This window comes from Kogia breviceps, chromosome 11, assembly GCF_026419965.1.
Source record: "Kogia breviceps isolate mKogBre1 chromosome 11, mKogBre1 haplotype 1, whole genome shotgun sequence".
Taxonomy (NCBI): Eukaryota; Metazoa; Chordata; class Mammalia; order Artiodactyla; family Physeteridae; genus Kogia; species Kogia breviceps.
In genome coordinates this window covers 63,682,647-63,708,065 of record NC_081320.1, presented here as the reverse complement: position 1 = coordinate 63,708,065, position 25,419 = coordinate 63,682,647, and the positions used below count along the sequence as shown (strand labels likewise).

Here is a 25,419-nt window from a genome sequence, read left to right as displayed (position 1 = left end):
GATATCATATAATATTTATCCTTCTCTGTCTGACTTACTTCATTTAGTATAATAATCTCTATGTCCATCTGTGCTGCTGCAAATGGCATTATTTCATTCTTTTTTATGGCTGAGTAACATTCCATTGTATAAATATACCACATCTTCTTTATCCATTTATCTGTCAATGGACACTTAGGTTGCTTCCATGTGTTTGCTATTGTAAATAGTGCTGCTGTTAACATTGGGGTGCATGTATCTTTTTGAATTAGAGTTTTTGTCTTTTCCATATATATATGCCCAGGAGTGGGATCACTGGAGCATTCCATAGTGGATGTACCAATCTATATTCCCACCAGCAGTGTAGGAGGGTTCCGTTTTCTCTACACCCTCTTCAGCATTTATTATTTGTAGACTTTTTGATGATGACCATTATGACCAGTGTGAGGTGATAGCTCATTGTAGGTTTGATTTTCATTTCTCTAATAATTAGCAATGTGGAGCATCTTTTCATGTGCATGTTAGCTATCTGTGTGTCTTCTTTGGAGAAATGTCTGTTTTGGTCTTCTACCCATTTTTTTTTGGCTGTGCCACATGGCTCGCGGGATCTTAGTTCCCCCATCAGTGGGTTGAATCTTCACCCTCGGCAGTGAAAGCACAGAGTCCTAATCACTGGACTGCCAGAGAATTCCCTTTACCCATTTTTTTGATTGGGTTGTTTGTGTTTTTGATATTGAGCTGTAGGAGCAGTTTGTATATTTTGGACATTAAGCCCTTGTTGCTTGCATCATTTGCAAATATTTTCTCCCAGTCTGTAGGTTGTCTTCATTTTGTTTATGGTTTCCTTTCCTGTTCAAAAGCTTATAAATTTGATTAGGTTCCATTTGTTTATTTTTGCTTTTATTTCTTTTGCCTTGGGAGACTGATCTAAGAAAATATTGCTACAATGTATGTCAAAGAATGTTTTACCTGTGTTCTCTTTTAGGAGTTTTATGGTGTCATGTCTTATATTTAAGTCTTTAAGCCGTTTTGAGTTTATTTTTGTGTATGGTGTAAGGGAGTGTTCTAACTTCATTGATTTATACGTGGCTGTCCAGCTTTCCCGTACCACTTGCTGAAAAGACTGTCTTTTCCCCATTGTATATTATTGCCTCCTTTGTTGAAGATTAATGCACTGTAGGTGTGTGGGTTTATTTCTGGGCTCTCTATTCTGTTCCATTGATTCATATGTCTGTTTTTGTGCAGTACCATACTCTTTTGATTATGGTAGCTTTGTAGTATTATCTGAAGTCTAGAAGGGTTATGCCTCTAGCTTTGTTCTTTTTCCTCGGGATTGCTTTGGCAATTTTGGATATTTTGTGGTTCCATGTAAACTTTAGGATTATTCCAGTTTTGTGAAAAGTGTCATGGGTAATTTGATAGGGATTGCATTAAATCTGTAGATTCCTTTGGCTAGTATGGGCATTTTAACAATATTATTTCTTCCAGTCCAAGAGCATAAGGTAACTTTCTGTTTTCTTGAATCATCTTTGATTTCCTTTATCAATGTTTAATAGTTCTCAGCATATAAGTCTTTCACCACCTTGGTTAGGCTTATTCCTAGGTTTGTTTTTTTTTTTGATATGATTTTAAACAAAATTGTTTTTTACTTTCTCTTGTATTTCATTGTTAGTGTAAAGAAATGTAACAGATTTCTCTATATTAATCTTATATCCTGCTACCTTACTGAATTAATTTATGAGTTCTAATAGTTTTGTGTGGAGTCTTTAGGGTTTTCTATATAGAGTATTATGTTATCTGCACATAATGACAATTTTACCTCTTCCCTTCCAATTTGGATATTTTTGTTTCTTTTTTTTTTGTCTGATTGCTGTGGCTAGGCCTTCCAATACTATGTTGAATAGAAGTGATGAAAGTGGGCATCCTTGTCTTGTTCCAGAATTCAGCTTTTCATCACTTAATATTACGTTGGCTGTGGGTTTGTCATAAATGACTTTTATTATGTTGAAATTTGTTCCCTCTGTACACACTTTGATGAGAGTTTTTATCATGAATGGATGTTGAATTTTGTCAAATGCGTTTTCTGCATCTGTTGATATGATCACGTGTTTCTTGTCTTTTCTTTTGTTCATGTGGTGTATCGCATTGATTGATGTGCATATGTTGAACCATCCTTGTGACCCTGGAATGAATCCAGCTTGATTATGGTGTGTGATCCTATTTATGTGTTCTTGGATTTGGTTTGCTAAACTTTTTATGACAATCTTTGCTTCTATATGCATCAAAGATATTGGCCTGTAATTTTCTTTTTTGGTAGTGTCTTTTTCTGGTTTTGGTATCAGTGTGATAGTGGCTTCATAGAATTACTTTGAGAGTGTTCTTTCCTCTTCAGTCTTTTGGAAGACTTTGAGAAGTATAGGTGTAAGTTTTTCTTTGTATGTTTGGTAGAATTCCCCAATGAAGCTATTGGGTCCAGGACTTTTGTTTGCAGGGAGATTTTTTTTTTAAATTACAGATTCTGTTTTACTTCTAGTGATCAGTCTGTTCAGATTATCTGTTTCTTCTTGATTCCGTTTTGGCAGTCTGTATGTTTCTAGAAACTTGTCCATTTCTTCTAGGTTGTTCTTTTTTTTTTTTTTTGGCATATAACTGTTCATAATATTTTCTTAAGTTTTTTTATATTTCTGTAGTATTGGTTGTTATTTCTCCTCTTTTATTTCTTATTTTGTTTATTTGGGCCCTCTCTATTTTCTTCTTGGTGAGCCTGGCCAATGGTTTGTTGATTTTGTTTATCCTTTCAAAAAACCAGCTCTTGGTTTTATTGATTTTTTTCTGTTGTTTTTAAAATCTCTATTTTATTTATTTACTCTCTGATCTTTATTATTTCCTTCCTTCTGCTGACTTTAGATTTTGTTTGTTCTTTTTCTTATTGTTTCAGATGGTAGTTTAGGTTTATTTGAGATAGGCCTGTATCACTATGAACTTCCCTCTTAGGATTGCTTTTGCTGCATCCTATAGGTTTTGTATGGTTGTGTTTTCATTGTTGTTTGTCTCAAGGTATTTTAAAATTTCCTCTTTGACTTCATTGTTGACCTATTGGTTTTTTAGTAGCATGTTGTTTAGTCGCCATATAATCATTTTTTTCTCGTTTATCTTTCTGTGGTTGATTTCTTGTTTCATGCCTTTGTGGTCAGAAAAGGTGCTTGAAATAATTTTTATCCTTTTAAGTTTTTTGAGGCTTGTTTTGGGTCTTAGGTTGTGGTCTATTCTAGAGAATGTCCTATGTGCTCTTGGAAAAAGAATGTGTATTCTATTTTTTTTTTTTTGATATAGTGTCCTGTAGATATCAATTAAGTCTAACTGTTCTATTGTGTCATTTAGGAACTCTGTTGCCTTATTGATTTTCTCTCTGGAAGGTCTGTCCATTGATGTCACTGTGGTGTTAAAGTCTCCTACTATTATTGTATTATAGTCAGTTTCTCCCTTTATGTCTGTTAGTATTTGTATTTAGGAGCTCCTATATTGGATGCATGTATGTTAACGATTGTGATATCCTCTTCTTGTGTTGATCTTTTTATCATTATACAGTGTCCTTCTTTGTCTTTCTTTATGGCCTTTGTTTTAAAGCCTGTTTTGTCTGATAGGAGTATTACTACTCCTGCTTTCTTGTCATTTCCACTTGCATGAAATATCTTTCTTCATCTCCTCACTTTCAATCTTTGTGTGTCTTTTGCCTTTAAGTGGGTCTCTTATAGGCAGCATATTGTAGGTTCTTGTTTTATTATTCAATCTACCACTCTTTGTCTTTTGAGAGGAGCATTTAATCCACTGACATTTAAAGTAATTATTGATAAGTACATATTTATTGCCATTTTAAACCTTGCTTTCCAGATGATTTTGTATTTCTTCATTCTTCTTTTATTTTTGCTTTTGTGGTTTGATGGTTTTCTTTTGTATTATGCTTGATTTCCTTTCCTTTTGGTTTTTGTGAATCTGTTTTATGTTTTTGATTTGTGGTTACCCTGGTTTTCAAGTATGTTAACCCATAACTATATCTACTTGCTTTGGACTGGTAGTCATATAAGCTCAAACACATTCTAAAAGATCTACATTTTTTTACTTGCCTCCTCCACATTTTGTGATTTTGATGTCCTGTTTTACATCTGCATGTTTATCCTTTTGCTTTCATCATAGTTATAATTGCTTTCACAGAATTTTTTTTAATTAAAAAAATTTTTTTTAATCTATGTACTGCTTTATGTAAGTTATCTTCAATCTTTTTATATATTTGCCTTTCCTGTTGTGATTTTCTCTTTCCTATACATTCTTGCTTCTTTTCTAGTTAGAGAAGACCTTTCAGTATTTCTTTTAGGACAGTTTCAGTATTGCTGTATTCTTTTAGTTTTTGCTTGCCTGAGAAATTCTTTATCTCTCCTGTTCTAAATGATAATCTTGCTGAGTAGAATATCCTAGGTTGCAGGTTTTTCCCTATCAGGACTTTAAATGTATCTAGCTACTCCCTTCTGGCCTGCAAAGTTCCTGTAGAGAAATCAGTTGCTAGCCTTATGGGGGTTCCCTTGTAACTGACTCTGTTTTTTCTCTTGCTTCCTTTGGAATCCTCTCTTTATCTTTTGCTTTTGCCATTTTAATTATTATATGTCTTGGTGTTGATCTGTTTGGGTTTATCTTGTTTGGGACCCTCTGTGCTTCCTGTACCTGGATATCTGTTTCCTTCTTTAGGTTTGGTAAGTTTTCAGCCATAATTTCTTCAAATAATTTTTGATCCCCTTTTCTCTTCTTCTTCAGGGATTCCTATTATGCATAGATCGGCATGCTTTATATTATCCCATAGATTTCATATGTTGCTTTCATTTTTTTCATTTGTCTTTCTGTCTTCTGATAGGTTGATTTCCATTATTCTGTCTTCCAGATCACTTATGCATTTTTTTGCATTATTTAGTTTGCTGTTTATTTTCTTTATCTCGACTTTTATCTTGGCAATTGAGGTGTCTGATTTGATTGACTCCTTTTTATAGTTTCTAGTTCCTTATTACAGTAATCTGCATTTCTATCAATAGTCTTTCTTAATTCCTTCAGCATTTTTTATTGCCTCCTTTTTGAACCTGGGGTCTTGTAGACTGGAGAGGTCTGTTTCATTGTTTGTTCTTTCAGGGGATTTCTCTTGTCCTTTTAATTGGGAGTAGTACCTCTGCTTTTTCACTTGATTTATATTTCTCTGATTCTATGAATTTAGGAGAAACAGTTATCTACTGTTGTCTTGAAGGTCTGTTTTTATGAGGGAGCAATCCTGTATAGACTGTGTGAGTCCAGTATTTTTGGTGCGAGGGCTATTTTTGGTATGGATGCTTGCCACATCTTTCTTCAGAGTGTACTGGCCCTTGTCCCCTTGCTAAGTGGTGTATTTTGTGTTGTGGTGACCAGAGCCTGCACTGGATGTTGGGTGGTGTCCTCTTTGCTCTGTGCTCGTCACAACCCTGTCAGGGGGCAGGGTCTGCTCCCTAGTTGTTGGAGTAGAAGACCCCAGATCTGGTTCTAAGCTGTGGTATGCAGTAGGTGGAACTGGAGTGTTCCCTCTGGAAAAGGAGCCACTGCGTGTTCTTCCCCAGGAGCTGTCTGCCAGTATGTGCTACTCTGTGACACTGCCTGCCACCTGATGTGCACTCCCACAAAGTACACTGTTGCTGGCATTGTGCTCAGAGGCTGCCTCCACTGCGGGAGCACCTGTAGTTGGCTCAGATTTCAGCCCCACCTCCTTGTGGGCATGCCTACAAAATTCGCAAAACCCATAGCGGCTGGAGCCTTGCCCCACTGTGAACACACTGATGATGAGGCTGCTACGGTGGGATCCATGTCCCTCCCTGCCTGTGTTGACAGTGGGCTTCCTGTGGCAGGCTCATGTTCTGTCTGCATGCACCCCTATTTGTGGCCCCAGGCCACACTCTGGGCCCTTTGGGCTATGTCCATGCAGCCAAACCGAGTCCTCTCCCTGGGTCTGTCTGCTGAGCCTGAGTTTCAGCACCCAGCTGCTGCACACGCCAGCAGCTGTGTCTGTGGCTAGGAAGTGCGGCAACATGGCAAGGACCATCTATTTTGGTCTCTCTCTACCCTACAGGGCTGCAGGCCAGCTCCTGCATTCTCCTCTAGAACTTTTGAAGCTCCCTATCTGTCTTGGTGGACCTCCCAGCTGTTGAAGGAGGTTCCTAGGGTGAGGGAACCTTTCCTCTTGCACAGCTCCCTCCCAGGTGTTTGGGTCCCATCTTGCTTCCTCTTCTTCTCCCTTTTCCCTTTGTCCTACCCAGTTACACAGGGATCTTTTTTGCAGCTTTGGTTGTATGAGAGCTTCTGCCAGCTTTCAGTAGGTATTCTATGAAAATTGTTCCACATGTGGATGTATTTTTGATGTATGTGTGGGAGGAGCTGAGCTCCATGTGCCTCTACTCTGCCATCTGGATCTCCCCCCATATTATATGACTTTTTTATTTTTGCCATCCTCATGTTATTATCTGACTTTTTGAAGTAGTATCTCATTGTGGGTTTGATTTGCATAACCCTGGTGTCTAATAATGTTGAATATCCTTTGTGTCCTTATTGGCCATTTGTATATCTTCTTTGGAGATATGTCTGCTCAGATCCTTTCTCCATTTTCCAACTGGGTTGTCTTTTTATTATTGAGTTATAAGAGTTCTTTATATATTCTAGGTACAAATCCCTTATTGGATATGTGATTTGCAAGATTTTCTTCCATTTTTGTGGGTTATCTTTTCATTTTCTTAATGGTGTCCTTTGAAGTACAAAAGTTTTAAATTTTGATGAAGTCAAATTTATTTTTCTTTTGTTGCTCAGGCTTTTGGTGTCATATCTAAGAAACTGTTGTCAAATATGAGGTTGAGAAGACTTACCCTTATGTTTTTTTCTAAGAGTTTTATAGTTTTAGCTCTTACATTTAGGTCTTTGATCCATTTTGAGTTAATTTTTGTATATGGTGTGAGGTAAGGCTCTAACTTCATCTTTTGCATATGGATATCTAGTTGTCCCAGCACCATTTATTGAAAAGACTATTCCTTCACTATTGAATGGTCTTGGCACCCTTGTTAAGAATTGGTTGACTGTAGGTATCAGTCTACCTTATATCTCCAATGAATCCACCAATTTCCTCTGAATTACCTTCAGCACAAGTGCCATTATTTTTGAGAGCATCCCTAGGCTTGAACTTCTCCACAGTCTGTTGTGAATTAAGTCAATTCCTTTGGGAAGAGATTCAGAGCTTTCTGTTTTAAGAACTGTTTCTCCCTTGGATTAAATCTCTGAGCCATGGTTCTGTGCAGGGGGTGATGACAGTGATGCACTTCTCTCAGAGTGACACCCCTGCATTAGTAGCTGAGCACTCCATGGAGAGGGTAGGGCAGCAGCTGCTGGTCTCCTCAGCTTGCCTCTTTCAGCATGGAACTCTCCTGTTAATGTGCTGGGGCCAGAGTGATCAGGGCCACAGATTCTCAGCAGCACCATGCCCACGTAGAGCCTCCATCCCACAAGTTAGGGCTAGGTAAAAGAAGAGAACCCCCCACCTCTGAGTCATACTTACCTAGAACTTAGCCTCAGCAACAGGTAGCTGAGAGCGAGATAAGGAATGCAGCCCTCCAGCTGAGTTAGGGGAGAAGGAGTCTTGTGTTCTTGGCTGCACCCTCTGGACTGAGATTTCTAGCTCATTGACTGGTGAGAGGATGGAGTGGGTTCTGGTTCACATACCACAGATTCTTGCTATTCTTACTGAGTTAATATAGATTTTCTTGATTAAATGTTTCTTCACTTGCTGTATGCCCTTAGATAATTTCCAGAGTTTAAAGTGGTTATTTTTAAATCATTTTCACCAGTTGTGCTGTTGAGTGGATATGTGGAGCTTGCTTACGCTGTCATGCCAGAATTGGAATTGTGATGTTTGACTAATAGTGTTTTTAGTGATGTTCAGCAAACAGTAATATGTAGGGAAAGCACAAAATGAGAAATGTGTTCTGTAGTAACAAGGTGAAATTCACAAAGGCTTTCATTTCAAAAAGAATCATGAAAGACATAATCCTGCTTAGCAATTTAATTTTGATTCTTGTAACCATTAATATCTGTGGACATGGGGGATGCAAATCAGTTTAGATCCCTGTAATTATCACCATTCTATCTGAATGTGTCTACAATGATTTTAAGAGCCATTATTTTCAGCATATCACAATCAGTATTCATTCTCTCTCTTCCCAAGAGTAGAGGGGAGATGGTGGGCTGTCAATTTTTCAGGTGAATTCTTCTGGGAAAATGCTTAGGTTTGTGATCTTGGTTTCCTAGGTACGGAGCCAGATGGACTCCTTCGGACAAACTACAGTTCTGTCTTAGCAAATGTTGGTGCTGCTCTGCATGGATTTCATGATGTCATGAAAGGTGAGGCTTGGAAAAGAACGTAAATAAGCTTTGTCCCATTTTCTCAGATCTGCCTGAATGAGATTTAAACAAATACTGCCAAGGCTAATAGACCCCAGATAAAGGTTTAGTAGCATTTGGCTTACGTTGAAGTGCACAGCTTACTGCCTTCTGCTTTTCCCATCTGCTTCTTTCCTGAAGGCAAACAAAGTGCTGAAGAGAAACCCTTGTGCACGGAACTTTAGCCAAAAATACATTACACTGACTTAAGGCAGGTGTATGAATTTTATCGAGCCGGACATGCTATTCAGAGGCATTTAGCAAAATACTGCACTTGTTAGAGCCCAAACATGAAGGAACTGAGGAAATGAAGGTTTAAAGATCCCAGAAAGAATGCAGTGGTTTTCTACCCTCCTGTGTGTTTTTGTGTTTAGAGTACCCATTATAAGTCCTGTTTTGTTCAGGAGAGCCTTAAGGAATGAAGGTCTGTTTTCAAGCTTTGGTCAGTTTTTAGTTGCTATGTGCTCCTAAGAATATGGAGCACATATTGTCGATGGTCATTTCATTTGCTTCCTAGCATGTGATTCTGAGTCCTGACTTTTTAATCTATATTTCAGTGTGGCTTCTAGGTTTTTTTCCTCTGTTCTTTTCCTTTTGAAGACTGTTGGAGTAGGGGGAGGAGAGGAGGGCAGGAGCAATTATTAAGGACTATTGGAAATAGCCCAGGTGCCTAGATTTTTCACTGTGGTGTTTAGTGTGCAATTAGTGACCAATTACTGGTTTCACAGAAAATACTTTTTTAAAAACTTAAAACTTTGTTGGATGGCATGTATAAGATGGGTATATTTGGAGCCTCTCTATAGATTGACACATAACCACATAACCTATGTTACTGGGAATCATTCTTAGTTTCAGTGGAATTACCCAGTACTACCTTACCATTCAGTCTGGAAAATGGTCCTTCCTGTGGCTTGTCTTCAATTATAAGGAACTTTAAAAGTCATTGTACTTCTGGAGCTAACACTGGTTGCAGGAATCACAGCTTGCATAGAGAGTCTTGGTGGCAGGTGACAACAGGCAGCCCCAACCCTGCAGAACCTAGTCTGGTACATAAAAAACCCAAGGGACTGGTACCTTTCTCCTGTGCAGCTTTTGGTTTGGGGAGCTCAGACTTAACCATTGTCCTCTATTCCAGAACTTTACATAACATAGAACTAGGCCATTGAAACCACAAGTAGCTCTGTGGCTACAGGTTTTTTGGTTTTGTTTCCTAAGTTTTCCTATGCTAATGTGATGATTTGTTCCTGCTAGTGTTTTCTCTAGAATTTTGATAAAACAGAGGCTAGAACAATGGAGGGTAGCTGTCCATTGAGGATCTTAAAGCTTCCTTTACATTTTAAAAAAATCTTGATTTTATTTGTATTTCTATAAATAATAATGTACTTCTGAGTTTTCTAAAAATGCTTTTGTTCATATATGACATAAGATGCCAAGTGGTCCAAATCAAAGAATGTTACTATTATTATTCGCTATGAACTGGTGGAGATTATCAGAGGAGGATCAGAGGTTCCCTTAGCCCCCTTTGTGCCTCTGCTTGTTTCTGTCCTTGAAAGTGAACATAATATAAAGAGAGAATATTGGGAAACATGAAGGATGGTTGGCAAGCAGATTATGGCCTCTTGTTGCTAGTTTTACGGTTCAAATCTGTCTTCTTACCCAGTTGGAAGACTATTGTGTATCTCTCATGAAAACTCAGAGTGAGCATTAGCTGGCATTACCAGAATATACTTTGTTTTTAAGAGAACTTTTATTTCATATCTTTTCCCTTGATGCTTTGCCCTTAATTGCTTGGTCCAAGTTGGAAAGAAGAAAGGAAGGAAGGCAATCAAGAAGGCAGGCTGGGGTTTCCCTGGTGGCACAGTGGTTAAGAATCTGCCTGCCAATGCAGGAGACACAGGTTCGAGCCCTGGTCTGGGAAGATCCCACATGCCATGGAGCAACTAAGCCTGTGCACCACAACTACTGAGTTTGTGCTCTAGAGCCTGTGAGCCACAACTACTGAGCCCATGTGCCACAACTACTGAAGCCCGCACGCCCTAGTACCTGTGCTCTGCAACAAGAGAAGCCACCACAAGGAGAAGCTCGCGCACTGCAACGAAGAGTAGCCCCCGCTCGCCACAACTAGAAACAGCCCACACGTGGCAACGAAGACCCAATGCAGCCAAAAATAAATTAAATAAACAAATAAATAAAGTTATATATAAAAAAAGAAGGCAGGCTGGTCTTAGTATAAAAAGAGAGAGATTTATAAAAATGTGTATCCTACAAGGAATTAAAATGGAAGTGAATTAATCTTTTAACAAGTGGCATTCTAAGTGAGAATTGTTTGATCTTTGGTCTCAAGTCTAAAGCAGGTAGACTCATAGGAAACATAAAAGGAAATAAATCTCTTGTCTAGGTCACATGATTTCCTTGTACTTTTTGGAGTTAAACTTTAATGTCGAGGAACACCCTAAATAATGAAAATATTTGGACTTGATAAAGAGTAAACAGTTGGATTGGGAGAATTATTATAGTCAAACTACAGTACCTCTGATCCACTAGAAGCCATGGGAGGATTCTTAGTATTGTACATCTTTTATAAGTATTTCAATCACCTACACCAATCAACCAAGATTGCCTACCAACCCATTTGTATTATAGCATTGTATACAGACAATAAAATATTGAATAAAATATATAGAAAGAAAATGTCTACTCTAGGGGCTAGCAAGTTCAGTATACAAAAAAATGTTCCATGTTCCAATTGAATTTTCATTCACTTGGATATCTTATGAATATATAGAGGATAATCATTTATTTTTAAGAAATATTAAACATAATAGTAATTACCAATTAGTTGGTTCCTTCACTGTGACAACTGTACCATAGTAATGTAGGATGTTAACAATAGTGAAAACTGGCTAAGGGTATCCAAAAAGTCTCTGTAATTTTTCTATAACTCTAAGACTATCTTAAATTAAAGGTTTATGTATGTGAAAGTTTATATATATGTGTATATAACACAATATATATAAGTAATGCAATTTCCTAGTTTTAAATTTCAGTAAAAGTAATCTTATTCATAAAACAGTAATTTTGTTAAATATCATTATCATACTCGGTTAAATCTCAAATACCCTTTCTTTTTGAATAGTTTTATTCCCTTTTAATTATCTATAATCAACTAAATTTCTTGATTTTGAATAAATGAAATTCTTTGTATACACACCTGCTATAAAAGTTAGTTTCCGGGCTTCCCTGGTGGTGCAGTGGTTGAGAGTCCGCCTGCCGATGCAGGGGACGCGGGTTCGTGCCCCGGTCTGGGAAGATCCCGCATGCCGTGGAGCGGCTAGGTCCGTGAGCCATGGCCGCTGGGCCTGTGCGTCCGGATCCTGTGCTCCGCAACGGGAGAAGCCATAACAGTGAGAGAGGCCCGTGTACCGCAAAAAAAAAAAAAGTTTGTTTCCATGTTTTGTGATTTATTTTCTGCTTTGTTGGTAATGATCATTAATGCTGTTGTAACTGAAGTACTGTAAAAAATTCAAAGGAGGCTGTATCATAAACACCTTTTTATTTAAAAATATAATTTCCCTTCCTTGTAAATCAGTGTTGTCTTGGTAATTCTCCCATTTTCCCTTATTTCCAGGATGAAATTACTTTATTTCTCAGAGACCCAGAAAACCCCAAGCTTAGCTGTTTGGCCAATTTCACCTACTGCTGTTTCTGTCAACATATTTATATCTAAGCCTCTCTTCTATGCTTCCATAACCACAGGCCTTTGTTATAACTTTCTTGGACTAGAGGCAATAGAATGTGAAGCCAGATGCTGGAGTATCCAGTCCTTATTTGGCCATGCAGAACTTTCTTATTGTTAAAGTATGTACTGGCAAACCAGCTAAGATCCAATAAGGATTGTGGGACATTGTGCCTGTGTTGGCTGTTCTTTTCCAGCCTCATGGTTTGTTTGTATAAGCACAATGTAACTCTCATTTGTGCCTGCTGGACTATCGAAACAAGGTTTTTAACTGGTAAATATTGCTCAGGGTCCTTTACCCGGAGCTAGAATAAGGGCTTACACTCAAATGAAGGAGAATGAGACCCACCTGCTGGGGGCTGTAATAGACACTAGGATGGTGTTAAGAGACCCTCACTACTCTCTATTTTTTCCATGAGAACTTGAGACCTAATTGATATTCAGCACAATCCTCATATTTGGGACCATATTTTGTCAGATTTGTCTTGTAAATTTGTAAGAGTAGATATAAGAAGTTAACGAGCTGGTTATCTGTATACAACTTGTATATAGATAGTAATGAGTTTTCATTTGATTGGGTTTATAGATATTTCCAAACATTATAGTCAAAAGGCTACAATAGAGCATGAACTTCCAACAGCAACACAGAAGCTCATAACAACTAATGATTGCATCCTGTCATCAGTAGTGGCATTGACAAATGGAGCAGGAAAGGTAATTTTTCTCTGGTTTATATTGACATTAAATTCAACTCTTAAATGTGCTCCTTTTTTTTTTTTTTTTTTTTTTTCTTTTTTGAGTGACCTAGTAGGAAAATGGATCTGTGAAAGGATTTTTGATTACCAGGCTTTTTTGTAAAATAAAGTTGTCTCCCTTTTCCTCCTTCCTACCTAATATTTGAAACAATATGGTAGTTACTGTTAAGCATTTGTGATGAGGAAGTGGGTCACTCACTTCTGATGTTTTAATGAGATGTTTGATGATTGAAAGATTCCAGGTGGTCTCACTATAGATCCTTGTGTGTATTAAAGGTCTGCTATACAGAAATTGAGATAGAGAAAAAGAAAAAGAATTATAAGACTTTTGTTAATATTTTGTTTTTTCCCCTCCAAGCTTTTTGTTTGTTTTTTTGGCAACACTTGTGATAATGCTACTTCTGTGGTTTTGTACGCTAATAAGTACTTTTAATGTGACTTCAACATGTATCTTCTCATTGAATTCTTAATATTAGATAATGATCATTTGGATTAGTAAATACTTAATTGTTATTATAAGCTGAGCAGAGCGCAGTTTCTTTAAAAATTGTTCTGTCTTGGATAACTGGTTTCAGTAGGTCACATTCTAAGAGCACATGTTCATGTGGCTGTCATCAAAGCCTTTAGTGACTAAGATTTCTCTGAGAACTACCCAGACGTATAAAACCAAAAGTACTGTATTCAGGACTATCTTAGCCCGTTTATTTCAGCAGACTCAACATAGTTTCTCAAGAAAGTGCTAATCTCTATCTGTGTTATATACCTTTATTTTTCTGACAGGTGGACCTTAGTAGGAGCACACTTTTTTCAAGTGTTTTAAGTTAATCAGAAATGATCATAGGTTATGTTGGGTATTCAGTGTCATCTTCCCCAAAGTCAGACCAGTCTTCCTGACAGTCTGCTAAGTTTGGGGCTGTAATTAAAAGGTGTTGCCTTTCGGATCTGTCAGCTCGCAGGTCAGTGCCTACAGGATTCCTTAGCCAGAAGACCATCCCCACTGCCTCCTCTTTAGTGCTTTTACCCACAGGCATTCTGGAAACTTTCTGAGGATGATTCTAACTTTGATTCAATTGTGAACAGTTCTGGAAAAAGAGAATGTTGACATTTTACAAGAGTCTCTGCATTTGTCACTTTTTTAGGAGAACTCTGGAATATTAAATACTTATATACTTCATAGCTTATTTTACATTTGCTTGCCTGAAACCTTAAGAGTTGTCTCAAGGAAAGGTACTTGATCTTCACTCTGAAATTTTTATAAATGGTTTTTAGCTGAAGTAAGTATCTGAACTAAGTATTAGTTGGTGGCAGCTTAATACTTAGCTAATGTGATTTAATTAAACTAAATTTTATCATTTGTAATTTTTAAAAACCCACTAGGAAAGTATAACATATGCATGTTAAAGAACATTTGGGAAATGTAGAAATATTAGAGGAAAGAAAGTAAACCTCACCATATACTACCATGACTGAAATGCAAACACTGTACTATCTATGTCATACACAAGGAATATACAGCTCAAGATTTTTAGAGTTTTCATTTTCTTGAATACTACCATGGAATTTCATTTGACACAGTAAAATATTAATGAAAAAGATAATCTTTTAGACCATTAGTGAGTGATTGCTTACTTTTTGAACAGTTTTTGCCAAGGCAAAGTACTCTTGTTTCACAAGTTACTTTTTCTTATTTATTGAAATAGAATACTCTTTAATGTATCGAAGACTTTAATTTTTCTGGCTAATAACTTTCATGGACATTTTTATTTATATCACCATTTCATATAGCACTGTAGATTCAGAATCATGGCTCAGCAAAATTACAGCTATGGATCTTTGTTTTTGCTTACATAGATTAAGCAAATGTTAAATCTGTAAATGACAAGGGTCTGCTGAATTTTCAGACTTTTTCTTTCCTGTTATATTTGTAATGCACAGATTGAGATTTACAGAATGAAATTAAAGTAGAGAGCATATATTTAATATGCTTGTGTCATGTCTTATGTTGGAATATGAAGCATTAAAGTTAAAATGCAAATGGAATGTGTAAACCCAAACGTATATATTTTGAGAGCAGGGGCAGACTTAGTAAGGTAAACAGCTCATAAGCATTGTCTACAGAATAAATCAGAATCAGCGTTGGTTTTTAGAAACAGTAGAATTTGTCTAGATTAAGACATGTCACAAGTCTGGTCTCAAAATTTATACTTTATTGTGTTTATTATAAATCATTCCCTATGTATTCTTTTCAAATAAATAAATGTGGGCTTTTGAGCATGTGTTGAAATTTCATTTCCATTCTCAGTATCCTTAACTTTGCTCTGAAAACTATTAGATATATATTTTAGATACATTATTGGAAAACAAAATTTATCTTCTTGTCACACTTGGTTTAGATTGCATCTTTCTTCAGCAACAACGTGGACTACTTCATTGCTTCTCTGAGCTATGGGCCTAAGACAGCGAGTGGATTCATCAGTCCTCTCTCAGCTGAATGCATGCTGCAATACAAGAAAAAAGCTGCTGCCTATATGAAGGTTTTGAGAAAGGTTTGTGAGCTGCTGTTAACATTTAAATCAGAGGGAAAATCTGGAATAATTCCAGAGAATGGCAAAAGTTTTCCTACAGTTCATATTGTTTAGGTATTATACAATTTTGAGGGACAGGTGGTTGGTGGGTGTTGCGAGGTGGTAATGGTGGGGTCTTTGGAGAGGAGGATGGGACAGAGACCTGAATCTCATTTCCTAGGCCGTATTAGACTTCACATTTCCAGTGGCTGGTAGAGTGTTTAGGGTGAGATAGCCAGGCAGCCAGTAAGTGTCAAACTTTAGAAAATCTTAAACTTGTAGAAATAAAAAAAATTGAAATACATTTATAATTTTTTTCTCAATATAATAAGAATACATGATCATTGCAAAAAGAAATCAGAAGAAATAGCAGTACATGAAGAAGAAAATCCCACAACCCAAAGGAAGCTCCTCTTAACCATAAAATTTTAATGTGTATACATGCATGCACGCACACACACATTATAAAAAGCACTGTATCTGGATGCATAGACTGTTTTAGAATCTGTTTCTTTTCCTCTTTAATGCATTGTGGATATCTTTATATAACAAAAATATATATAAGTATAAATTGCTATCATTTTAATGCATCTAGTATTTCATCTATAGTATTTCATTCTATAAATGTGTGATAATTTAATTAAGCCATCCATTGCTAGTGGATTTTTAGGTTGCTTCCTATTTTTCACTGTTACACGCAATACTACAGGGGATATTCTTGCGCATGCAACTTTGTGTATTTACTTTTCTCTCTTTCTTTCTTTCTAACTTTTAGTTACACATAATGCATAAATACATTCTTATATTACATGAGAACATTATAGGTAAATTACAATCCCTAATTCCAGTTCCTCTCCAGAGGTAACTATAGTTATCAGTTTGGTGTGTAACCTTCCAGACTCTTTTGGAGCATTTGTACTCATCTCTGTAAACTTTGAACTATATGCAAAATATGAAGACTATAAAGACTTTCCTAATTTTTTTTAACTTAAATGCATGTTTCATTGTGTAGCTTCCTTTTTCCATTTAAAATATGTTCTAGAGACCTGTCTATATCAATACACATGATGGCTCCTTTATTCATTTTAAACACAGCATTGAAATCTATGATATAGGTATTCCGTGGTTCATTTAGGTAGTCTCTTTTTGGTGGGCATTTAGGTTGATTCCAGTTTTTCACTGTTAGATAGCTTTGTAAATGCCTCCTTGGGCATATGTGTGGATTACTGAGAGGTGGAATGTTCTGGATAATGTGGTTTTAAGTTTTAATATTTACTGCCAGATTACCTGTAAGAGTGGTTGTACACTCCTAGCAACGTATAAGGCTACCTAATTGTTTTAATTATATCTTTATGATTAATTCCTAAAAATAGAATTGCTCACTCAAAGTCTGTGAATGTTTCAAAGGTTACCTATTTATAGTTTACAAGCAATAGAAGTATAAATTTAACCCATAAATTTAATTTGTAAATCTTGGAAACAAGAGGTTCCATGTTATTGTTCTAATTTTCATTTCTTTGCTTATTATTGAAATAGAACATCCTTTCATAATTTACTGTTTATATTTTTTCAATTTCCTGTTCAAGTTGTTTACCTGTTTTTAAATAAATGTTCCTAATTAGAGTTGAAGGAGCTCTATGTTAAGGATTTTAGTCCTTTGTTTATGTCGGAAATATTTTTCCTCAGTTTGCTGTAGTAATTTTTCAAAATTTATAAGTTTTAATTTTTATATCATCAAACCAGGCTCTTTCTTTACGGTGGTGATTCTCAGGTGACTCTTGGAAAGTCAGTTCACCTACATTTTCTTCCAGTATTTTTGTGGTCAAAACTTTTTAGATTGAAATCTTCAGCCCATGTTGAATTTATTTATTCTGATATAGGTATGAAATTGAGGCCTAAATAGTTATTTTTCTAAATTATTAACTGATTGTCCTTCATGACTTATCCTTTCTCCATTGACTTAAAAATGCAACATTTGTCACATAATACATTTTTATATGTGCTTTTGTCTGTTTCTAGATTTTTCTATGCCATTCCTTCATCTGTCTATTTTGGTGCAAGTCTTATGGTTTTAGATAGTGTCTTTTATAACTGGTATGACATGTTCCCCTTCATTCTTTTTTTTTTTTAAGTTCCTTTTTTATGTGTATTAAAGGAACTAGTGTATGTTGACATGCATCTGAATTTTATTATCAAACCTCATTTAGCATTCTTATTTGTAAGATCAGGGAAATGATGCGACCTTTTACTTTTATTTCTTTTGATGCTTTTTCCATAGCCCCTTTTGGAGTCTGTGCCTTATGAAGAAGCACTGGCAAACCGCCGGGTCCTTCTCAGCTCTACTGAAAGTCGAGAAGGCCTTGCACAACAGGTATGGCATTGGGAAAATCATGGTACTTGTTAAAGAGCATGAATATAAAATCCCCTATAAAAGGTTTTCATACACATAGAGCAATTTAAAAGGCTATGTAAGTAAGCATGTAAAGTTAATTAACACATGCTAAAAAACACCATAAGCATAATTCATTGAAAACCGTTTGTTGATACTCTAAATAAGTCATCCTGATTCAGTTGGTGTTATGATTGCCAATAAAGTAATATCAGCATACTCTGGCCATGCTGATTAATTATTTAGGTAGTAGATTTAAATGTCTGAAATAATAAGGCAAAGAAGGGGGTGTGTGGCTAGAGACTCAGTGAGTTATTTTTATTTCCTAAATGGACAGGAATGAAAAATTTCCAACGTTCAATTGATCAATTGAATTTGGGGGGTAGGTGGAGGTAGGTGGTACTAATTTTTTCAGAAGTTGGTACAAACTGACCCCAGTTTAGCATTCGCCAGAGATTTATTTACTTTAACACCTGGCTTGCTTGAGTTTTGGAAATATTTATTTTAAAGAGAGCACAGATTCATCTGAGACAGTATTTTGCCCATGCCGACCTTATTTTCACTGGACACATATCACTTATCTTTTCAACATTAATTCAAGAGGATGTTGAAACTAAAAATCTAATCCACATAATAATTCCTAAAAAATAAAATTCCTGAGACAAACAGTGAAATGTGGAGTATCTTAAAAATTTATTTTAGATTTCCTTCTTATTTTATGTGAGGAAAGTAAGGCTCAGAGAAATTAAACAGCTTTTATCCATAGTAGCTAGTAAGTAGCAGAATGGTCTGACTTCAGAGCTATTGCTTTTCCCACTCTGCCATTGACCAGCTGCAGGCTAGTCTGATAAGCACTCCGGGTCTCACATCCTGCCTCTCTAAAGCGAGGATAATATCTACCTTTCAGGGTCCCGTAAGCATTAATTGAGCCAATGGGAAGCAGTGTGATACGGTGAAAAGAATCAGACTTATGAGCCAGACACACGAGGTCCCACATTCTGGCTCTGTTTGTTAGCTTTGCAGGTGGTCGAGCTGCTGGGACTTCGAGTTCTCCTCTTTGAGACGTGAGAATTGTAGGACTGTTAGGAGGCTTCAGTAGGATACTGGCAGGAAAATATCATGAACAGTGGTACGTGGTAATTGTTCAATGATGATAGTTGGTAAAGCATTTGGAATTCACTCTAAGATTGTTTTTATTTTTATTTAATTCTCAAGCTTTCATTTGCCTTGAAAATTAGCTGTTTTTAAACTTCTTATTGAAGTATAACATACTTAAAGAAAAGTATATAAATTATTAATATATTTCAGTGAATTTTCGCAAGTAAACACATTAATGTAACCGGTAGCTAGATAAAATTGTTAAAAAAGAACATTTCTTCATGTAAGGTATATACCTGTAAAAAAAAAGATTGCCAGGACCTCAGAAACCTTCCTCATGCCCCTTTCCAGTTATTACTCTCCTCTTTCCCCAGAGGTAACCATTATCCTGCATTCTTTGTTCTGTTGCCTGATGCTGAACTTTATATTAAATGAGAATTATGTAGCATCTCTTTCAGATCTGGCTTCTTTTGTTCAATATTATATTTATAATATTCATCCATGTTATGTGTAGTTGTAATTGGTCCATTTTCATTCCTGTTGAGTATTCTGTCGTGTGAAAATACATAATTTATTTATCCTTTCTTACAACTTATGACTATTTGGGTAGTTTTCAAGTGTTTGACTCTCATAGGGCTGCTATGGGCGTTCTTATACTTGTCTTTTGATAAACGTGCATGTTTTTCCCTTGGGCGTGTACTTAGAAGTAGAACTGCTAAGTTATAGGATACAAGTTCAATTTTCAAAGATCCTGCCAAACAGTTTTCAAAGTGTCCCAAATTCCACTCCCCCAAGCACTCTATGATAGTTCCAATTGCTCCATAAACATGTCCATACTTGTATTTTCTGTCTTTCATTTTAGTCATTTGGGTGTTTTTGTTTTGTTTTGTTTTTATTCATTTGGGTGGTTTTAAATTGCTTTTCCTTGGTTAATAGTGACATTGGATACCTTCTTTTTTATGTTTATAGTAACGTTCAGGTGCCTATTCAAGTCTTCTTTTCTCCTGTTTCTCTATTGGGTTGACTATCTTTTTATCATTGATTTATAGAAGTTCTTTATATGTTATGGGTATTAGTCCACTGTTGGATACATGCATCTTCCACTTTTTGGCTTTCCTGTTTATTCTCTTTATTATACCTTGTGATAGAGATTTTTAAAATTTCATTCTAGTTCAATTTCTCAATTTATGGTTGTGCTTTTTGTATCCTGTTTAATAAAACGTTCCCTATTCCAGGATCAAGCTTTTTTGTTTTCACACCTGTGAAGTAGTTTTGGTCTACATTCCATAAAGTATTTTTTTTGGCTGGTAAGTTTTGTCTGCATCATCCTCTAAGGTGCAGAACTCTCTGTTGCTTTTAAGGTTCAGCAGAGTTTGGAGAAGATTTCTAAACTGGAGCAGGAAAAAGAACATTGGATGTTAGAAGCACAGTTAGCTAAAATCAAGCTGGAGAAAGAAAACCAGCGAACTGCAGATAAACTGAAGAGCACAAGTAATGGGCAGGCGGTTGGGGTAGCCCAGGAAGGGGCCACCGTGGTGACCGCTGCGGGCCAGGAAGACGCGTCCGCCAAGCTTGTGCCGGAGCCTGTTCACAGCACTAGTCTGGTAAGTGTCTTCTTTTTTTAAATGGTAATTGGTGGGGATCCATCTTAGTGTTCAGTGTTAACCATCTAAAGTACATGTCACTTGATAACAGGAATAATCCATGTGCTCTAGAAAAAGCAGATTGGTAAGCAGGATGCCCCCTTCAAAAAAGCAACTTTATTAAATTCTCTTTGATTTTACATGCGAGACTTCCCCGTGGTAAGGGCTGTGTTCTTGGAGAAGATATAGTAAGTCAAATTTAAGATGATTCTGTTTCTCCACTGAAACATTGGTGATATGGGGATTATGTTTTTGACAAAGGACTAACTGCCTAACTCTTTATAGAGATGATGGCAAATACCATTTTTAACAAATTACCATTTTTAACCATATACCATTTTTAACCATTTTTAACCAATGATATATTCCTAGGTAGTATAAAGCTTTATGACATACATATAATATAGAAACCCATCAGGTTAGCTAAACTTCATAAGACAATATACTGACAAGTTATTTTGCAACTTTATATTTCTTGCCTTATATTTAATTGCAGTGATTTAGAAGGTGAAGAAACATCTCTTTTGGAATTATAAAATTCAACTACCTTGAGAAAAGTTTTCTGATTATATTTTTCTGCCCACTGTAAAAAAAAAAAAAAAAAAAAAACTAGAAAAATCTAGAAAATGAGAAATCAGGAAGGGAAGGGAAAAAAAACCCTCAAAATTAGAAGGATCTCATTAAATATATTTTTGTTAGCATTTTTTGAGAAATTTGAGGAGAGCCATGGCACTTCTTGACAGCCCTGTCCTAAGGCTACCCCTGTAGCTCACTGATGCTGTTAAAGAGCAAGTCATGGTCCTTCTCACATCTCCCTTGCATCTGATTCAGAACATACCTGATAGTAATATATACAAATTAACTTCTATTTTAAAGATGTATACAGACCTTACTGCACCTCAACAGTGTCAGAAACATGGATTATTACTAGTTTTCTTAGGTGTGATAATGATATTTTGATTATTTAGGAGAATACCTTTATTTTTTGGAGATAAATGCCAAAGTACTCAGGATAAGGTATCATCATATCTGCAGCTTACTCTCAGATTGTTCAGGAAATCTATACATACACAGATAAATTAAGCAAATGAGCAAATTGTTAATTACTGAATGTAGATGGTGGCTGCATATGATTATTATACTTTTTTCCCCAACTTTTCTGTATGTTTGAAAATTTTCATAATAAAATGTAGGGGAGGAAAAAAGAATGAAAATATTTTAGAAAAGTAAAAAACATAAAGCAGACTTCTCAGAGCAGTGATTTGAATGGCTGCTATGCTCACTGGATGATCCTATGTGACCCCTGATGGCAAGTCTGAGTCTCAGCCACAAGTGTTGCACATTGCCTGTGATAGGGGAAGATGACTGCCTAGAAGAACATTTAACAAACAGAGCAGAATTCTGACATGAGTCCGGGTACCATTTGGGGAAGTGCAACACTGCCAGCGCTCATCTTTGGACTTCCCTTCAGAGTCTGTCTTATTGATCAGGTCAGACTGTTCTCCATTGGGTCTGATTTCTTCTTTCTCCTGTCTTCTCTCCCTGCTTCCCTGCATCTGCTCCTTCTGTTTTCTCCCATTTGCACTAACAGTAATTGGTGCTGTCAGGGAGTAACTATGGGACCAGACCAGGGAGGGCACTGATGACAGTGATAGTAATTGCAGTAATCATGTGCCAGCCACGGTTCTAAGGACTTTTCAGTGTGTTAACTCAGTCAGTCCTCACACAGATCCTATGAGATTGTAGGTACTATCGTATCTTCATTTTATAGATGAGGAAACTGGGGGACAGAAAGGTAGAGTAACTCATCTGAAGTCACACTTGGTAAGTGATGGATCTAGGGTTCAAACCCAGAACATCTAGGTCCACACCCTGTCCTTTTAATCAACGTGGCCTTGTGCTCTGATGGGTGTCAGAAAATAGATCAGCGGACAAATGTATTTGTTTATGGCGTGCCTTTCTGAAGAACTGGAAGTTGGCAACACTGGTGTATTTGAGTCATTAATGTCAGTTGCTGAAACTTGAGAACTGTCTTTTTATTTGAACATTTTCAAAGGAGAGCACACTATTATTACATAAGTAAGTGAGAAAGATTTCTAGGGACATGGGAAACCTTTAGTACCAAACACTATTGGGCTGTGAGTGATGATGACTTTATTTGGGTTTGGTGAGTTTGGAAGTTGCTATAACTTTGTCTGTCTGGTTAGCATGTTTGTGCTATTTCTGTCTGCATCTGTTAAGGATCTCTTTCCTCCCACCCACTTCATAAGGTGCTAGCAGAGTAATTTTCCTGGAGTATGTTACTGATTATGCACTCTATTGCTTCTAGACTTTTAGTGGCTCCCTATTATCTATAGGATACAGTCCACTCATTTGTTTGGCATTCAAGGTCTGTGAACACCTATTCCAAACTACCTTTCTTCAGCATTTCCCTGTACAAACTCAAACCAAGCTCTCTTTCCTGATAATGTTTTTTGTGTTTTTGCTTCCCTGTCATTGTTCAAGCTGTTTCTTTTGCCTGGATGCCTGTTTATTCATAACTCCTGTCACCTACAAACTCAAATACTTTGCCTTCCAACTCCTCGACTTTCTTGAATTCAAAACTCTTCCCATCATTAAGATACAGTTGAGTTGCCACATTTTCCATGAACCCCAGTTTGGGGCATTGTCTTTGACAGTCAGGATCAGAGAATCAAGACCTGGTTGGCCTCCTTGCATTTTTCACAGTCTAGTCTATATGGTGAATCTGTTCCTGTCCCTTGGTTGCTTTCAGTCTAATGGAATGAGAGCCTGGATAGACATCTGTCCAGAGTGCTGGGGTATCACAGAGAAGTCGCCTGGAGGGCTTGGGGAGGACATCCCAAAGGAGGTAACATGGGTGGGTTTCATAAATGAGCAGGAGGCCAAGGCAGGAAAAGAGTATTTCAGGCTGAGAGAAGGGTCTCCCCACGTAACTCTCTTTCTCTTCTTCATGTGGCAGATTCCTGCCAAAAATAACCTGGAGACAATGGAGAGAAAAAGCGATGGCTTTTATTTATTTATTTATTTTTTTGCCTTCCCTGATGTTTCCTTTTCAGCCTTTCTTTTTATCACCCCACCCCCACAACCTCCCATCCTGCCTTAAGTGAACTAAGTGTGTGTGTCTCCTTCTGTTGTCTTCCTCTTGGGTGTTGGAGCAAAGTCTGTGTCCATTTTAAAGTTAATTGATTAACAAAGGAAACTCACAAGTCCGCAGAAGATTCCTTTGGTTCAAGCACTTTGGGGCTGAAAAAGTTACATCAGATAGAAACTTATTTCTAACCCTATAGCATTGCAGAAGTTAAATGCTTATTATGTTTCATTAACATATCTAGGACTGTAATTTGAACATTCAGCCCTCTGTTAATTATTGTAATAAAAGATAGGGACTTCCCTGGTGGCGCAGTGGTTAAGAATCTGCCTGCCGATGCAGGGGTCACAGATTCCATCCCTGGTCCAGGAAGATCCCACATGCCATGGAGCAACTAAGCCCGTGCGCCACAGCTACTGAGCCTGCGTTCTAGAGCCCGTGAGCCACAACTACTGAGCCCGTGAGCCACAACTACTGAGGCCTGCATGCCTAGAGCCCATGATCCGCAACAAGAGATACCACGACAATGAAGAGTAGCCCCCGCTCGCCTCAACTAGAGAAAGCCCATGCTTAGCAAAGAAGACACAACGCAGCCAAAAAAAAAAAAAAAAAATATATAACAGTAACCTCAAGAAAGAAAAAGCGCAGAAAACTACGAGCTTCCATTTTTTTGCTGAAATTAAAAAGCACTGCTTAAATTCACAGAATTTTTAAATATATATATTTCAAGTATAAAAACAATACATGTACATTGTAGATAATTTTAAAATACAGAAGAGTAAAAGAAGAAAAAAAAGTTGACATTTTCCTGAATACCCAACAACCACACTGTTAACATTTTTTTCTACAAAATTTCGTACTTGGTTGACATTATACTACATAAAATTTAAAATCTTTTAGCATAATGTTAATACGCAAACATTTATCCTGTTATTAGAAACTCTGTGTAAACTTAGTTATTGATTCCACAGTATTCTATATAGAATATACATTAGTTTACCTATGATTGGACATTGGTTATTATTATTTTAAATAACATCTCATTTTTATGCATAAGAGTTATTGGGTCAAAAGGCATGATTATTTTTAAGTTCCTTGATCTTTATTGCCAAATTATTTTCTCAAAGGACTGTATTAGTTTAAACTCTCATCAGCAGCATATGAGAAAATGTTGAAATTATAAATTTTGTAACTTTTTCTTGAAGTTATATGATTCCATTCCTTTTCAGGACTGTGTGCTGTACCACATTCTCAAACCATAACCCAGGAGTAAAGGGGATAAGGGATAAATCCCGTGCTTGTGATTTATTTTGCCAAATGTACTCATATTTGAATGTATAAAATTAAAAAGATGAGTGTGTTACTGGAAACGGTTTTTCACTGAAAGACTAATTGCTATTCCTGCTTTAGTGTGTAGAAAATTATGGCTCCTCTATAAGAAAAGGTCTTATAAAAGATCCTTTTACAGCTAGGTGGGCATAACATTCATATACTGCTCACAATTCAGAGTAGTACTCTTGAGGATATTATTTAGAATCCATGAAAACTGTTTGTTGGGTGTCATCTCTGATTAACAGAATCCATCAAAACTGAGTTTCCAATAGTTTCCTTAACTTATTGAGCCCAAGCACATGCCCTTCTTCCACTTCGAACAATAAAATG

General features: G+C 36.7%; 1 protein-coding gene across 2 annotated transcripts in view; it reads left to right on the top strand.

The window, feature by feature from the left end:
- The window catches only part of PPP1R21 (protein phosphatase 1 regulatory subunit 21), a 61,101-nt gene that overhangs the window by 27,215 nt on the left and 8,467 nt on the right, over positions 1 to 25,419 (top strand). For both annotated transcript variants that reach the window (XM_059078309.2, XM_059078307.2), the window contains 5 exons: positions 8,332 to 8,424; positions 12,786 to 12,913; positions 15,348 to 15,500; positions 17,797 to 17,889; positions 20,367 to 20,609. In XM_059078309.2, coding sequence (XP_058934292.1) covers positions 8,332 to 8,424; positions 12,786 to 12,913; positions 15,348 to 15,500; positions 17,797 to 17,889; positions 20,367 to 20,609 — 710 coding nt within the window. The remainder of the gene's footprint in view (positions 1 to 8,331; positions 8,425 to 12,785; positions 12,914 to 15,347; positions 15,501 to 17,796; positions 17,890 to 20,366; positions 20,610 to 25,419) is intronic.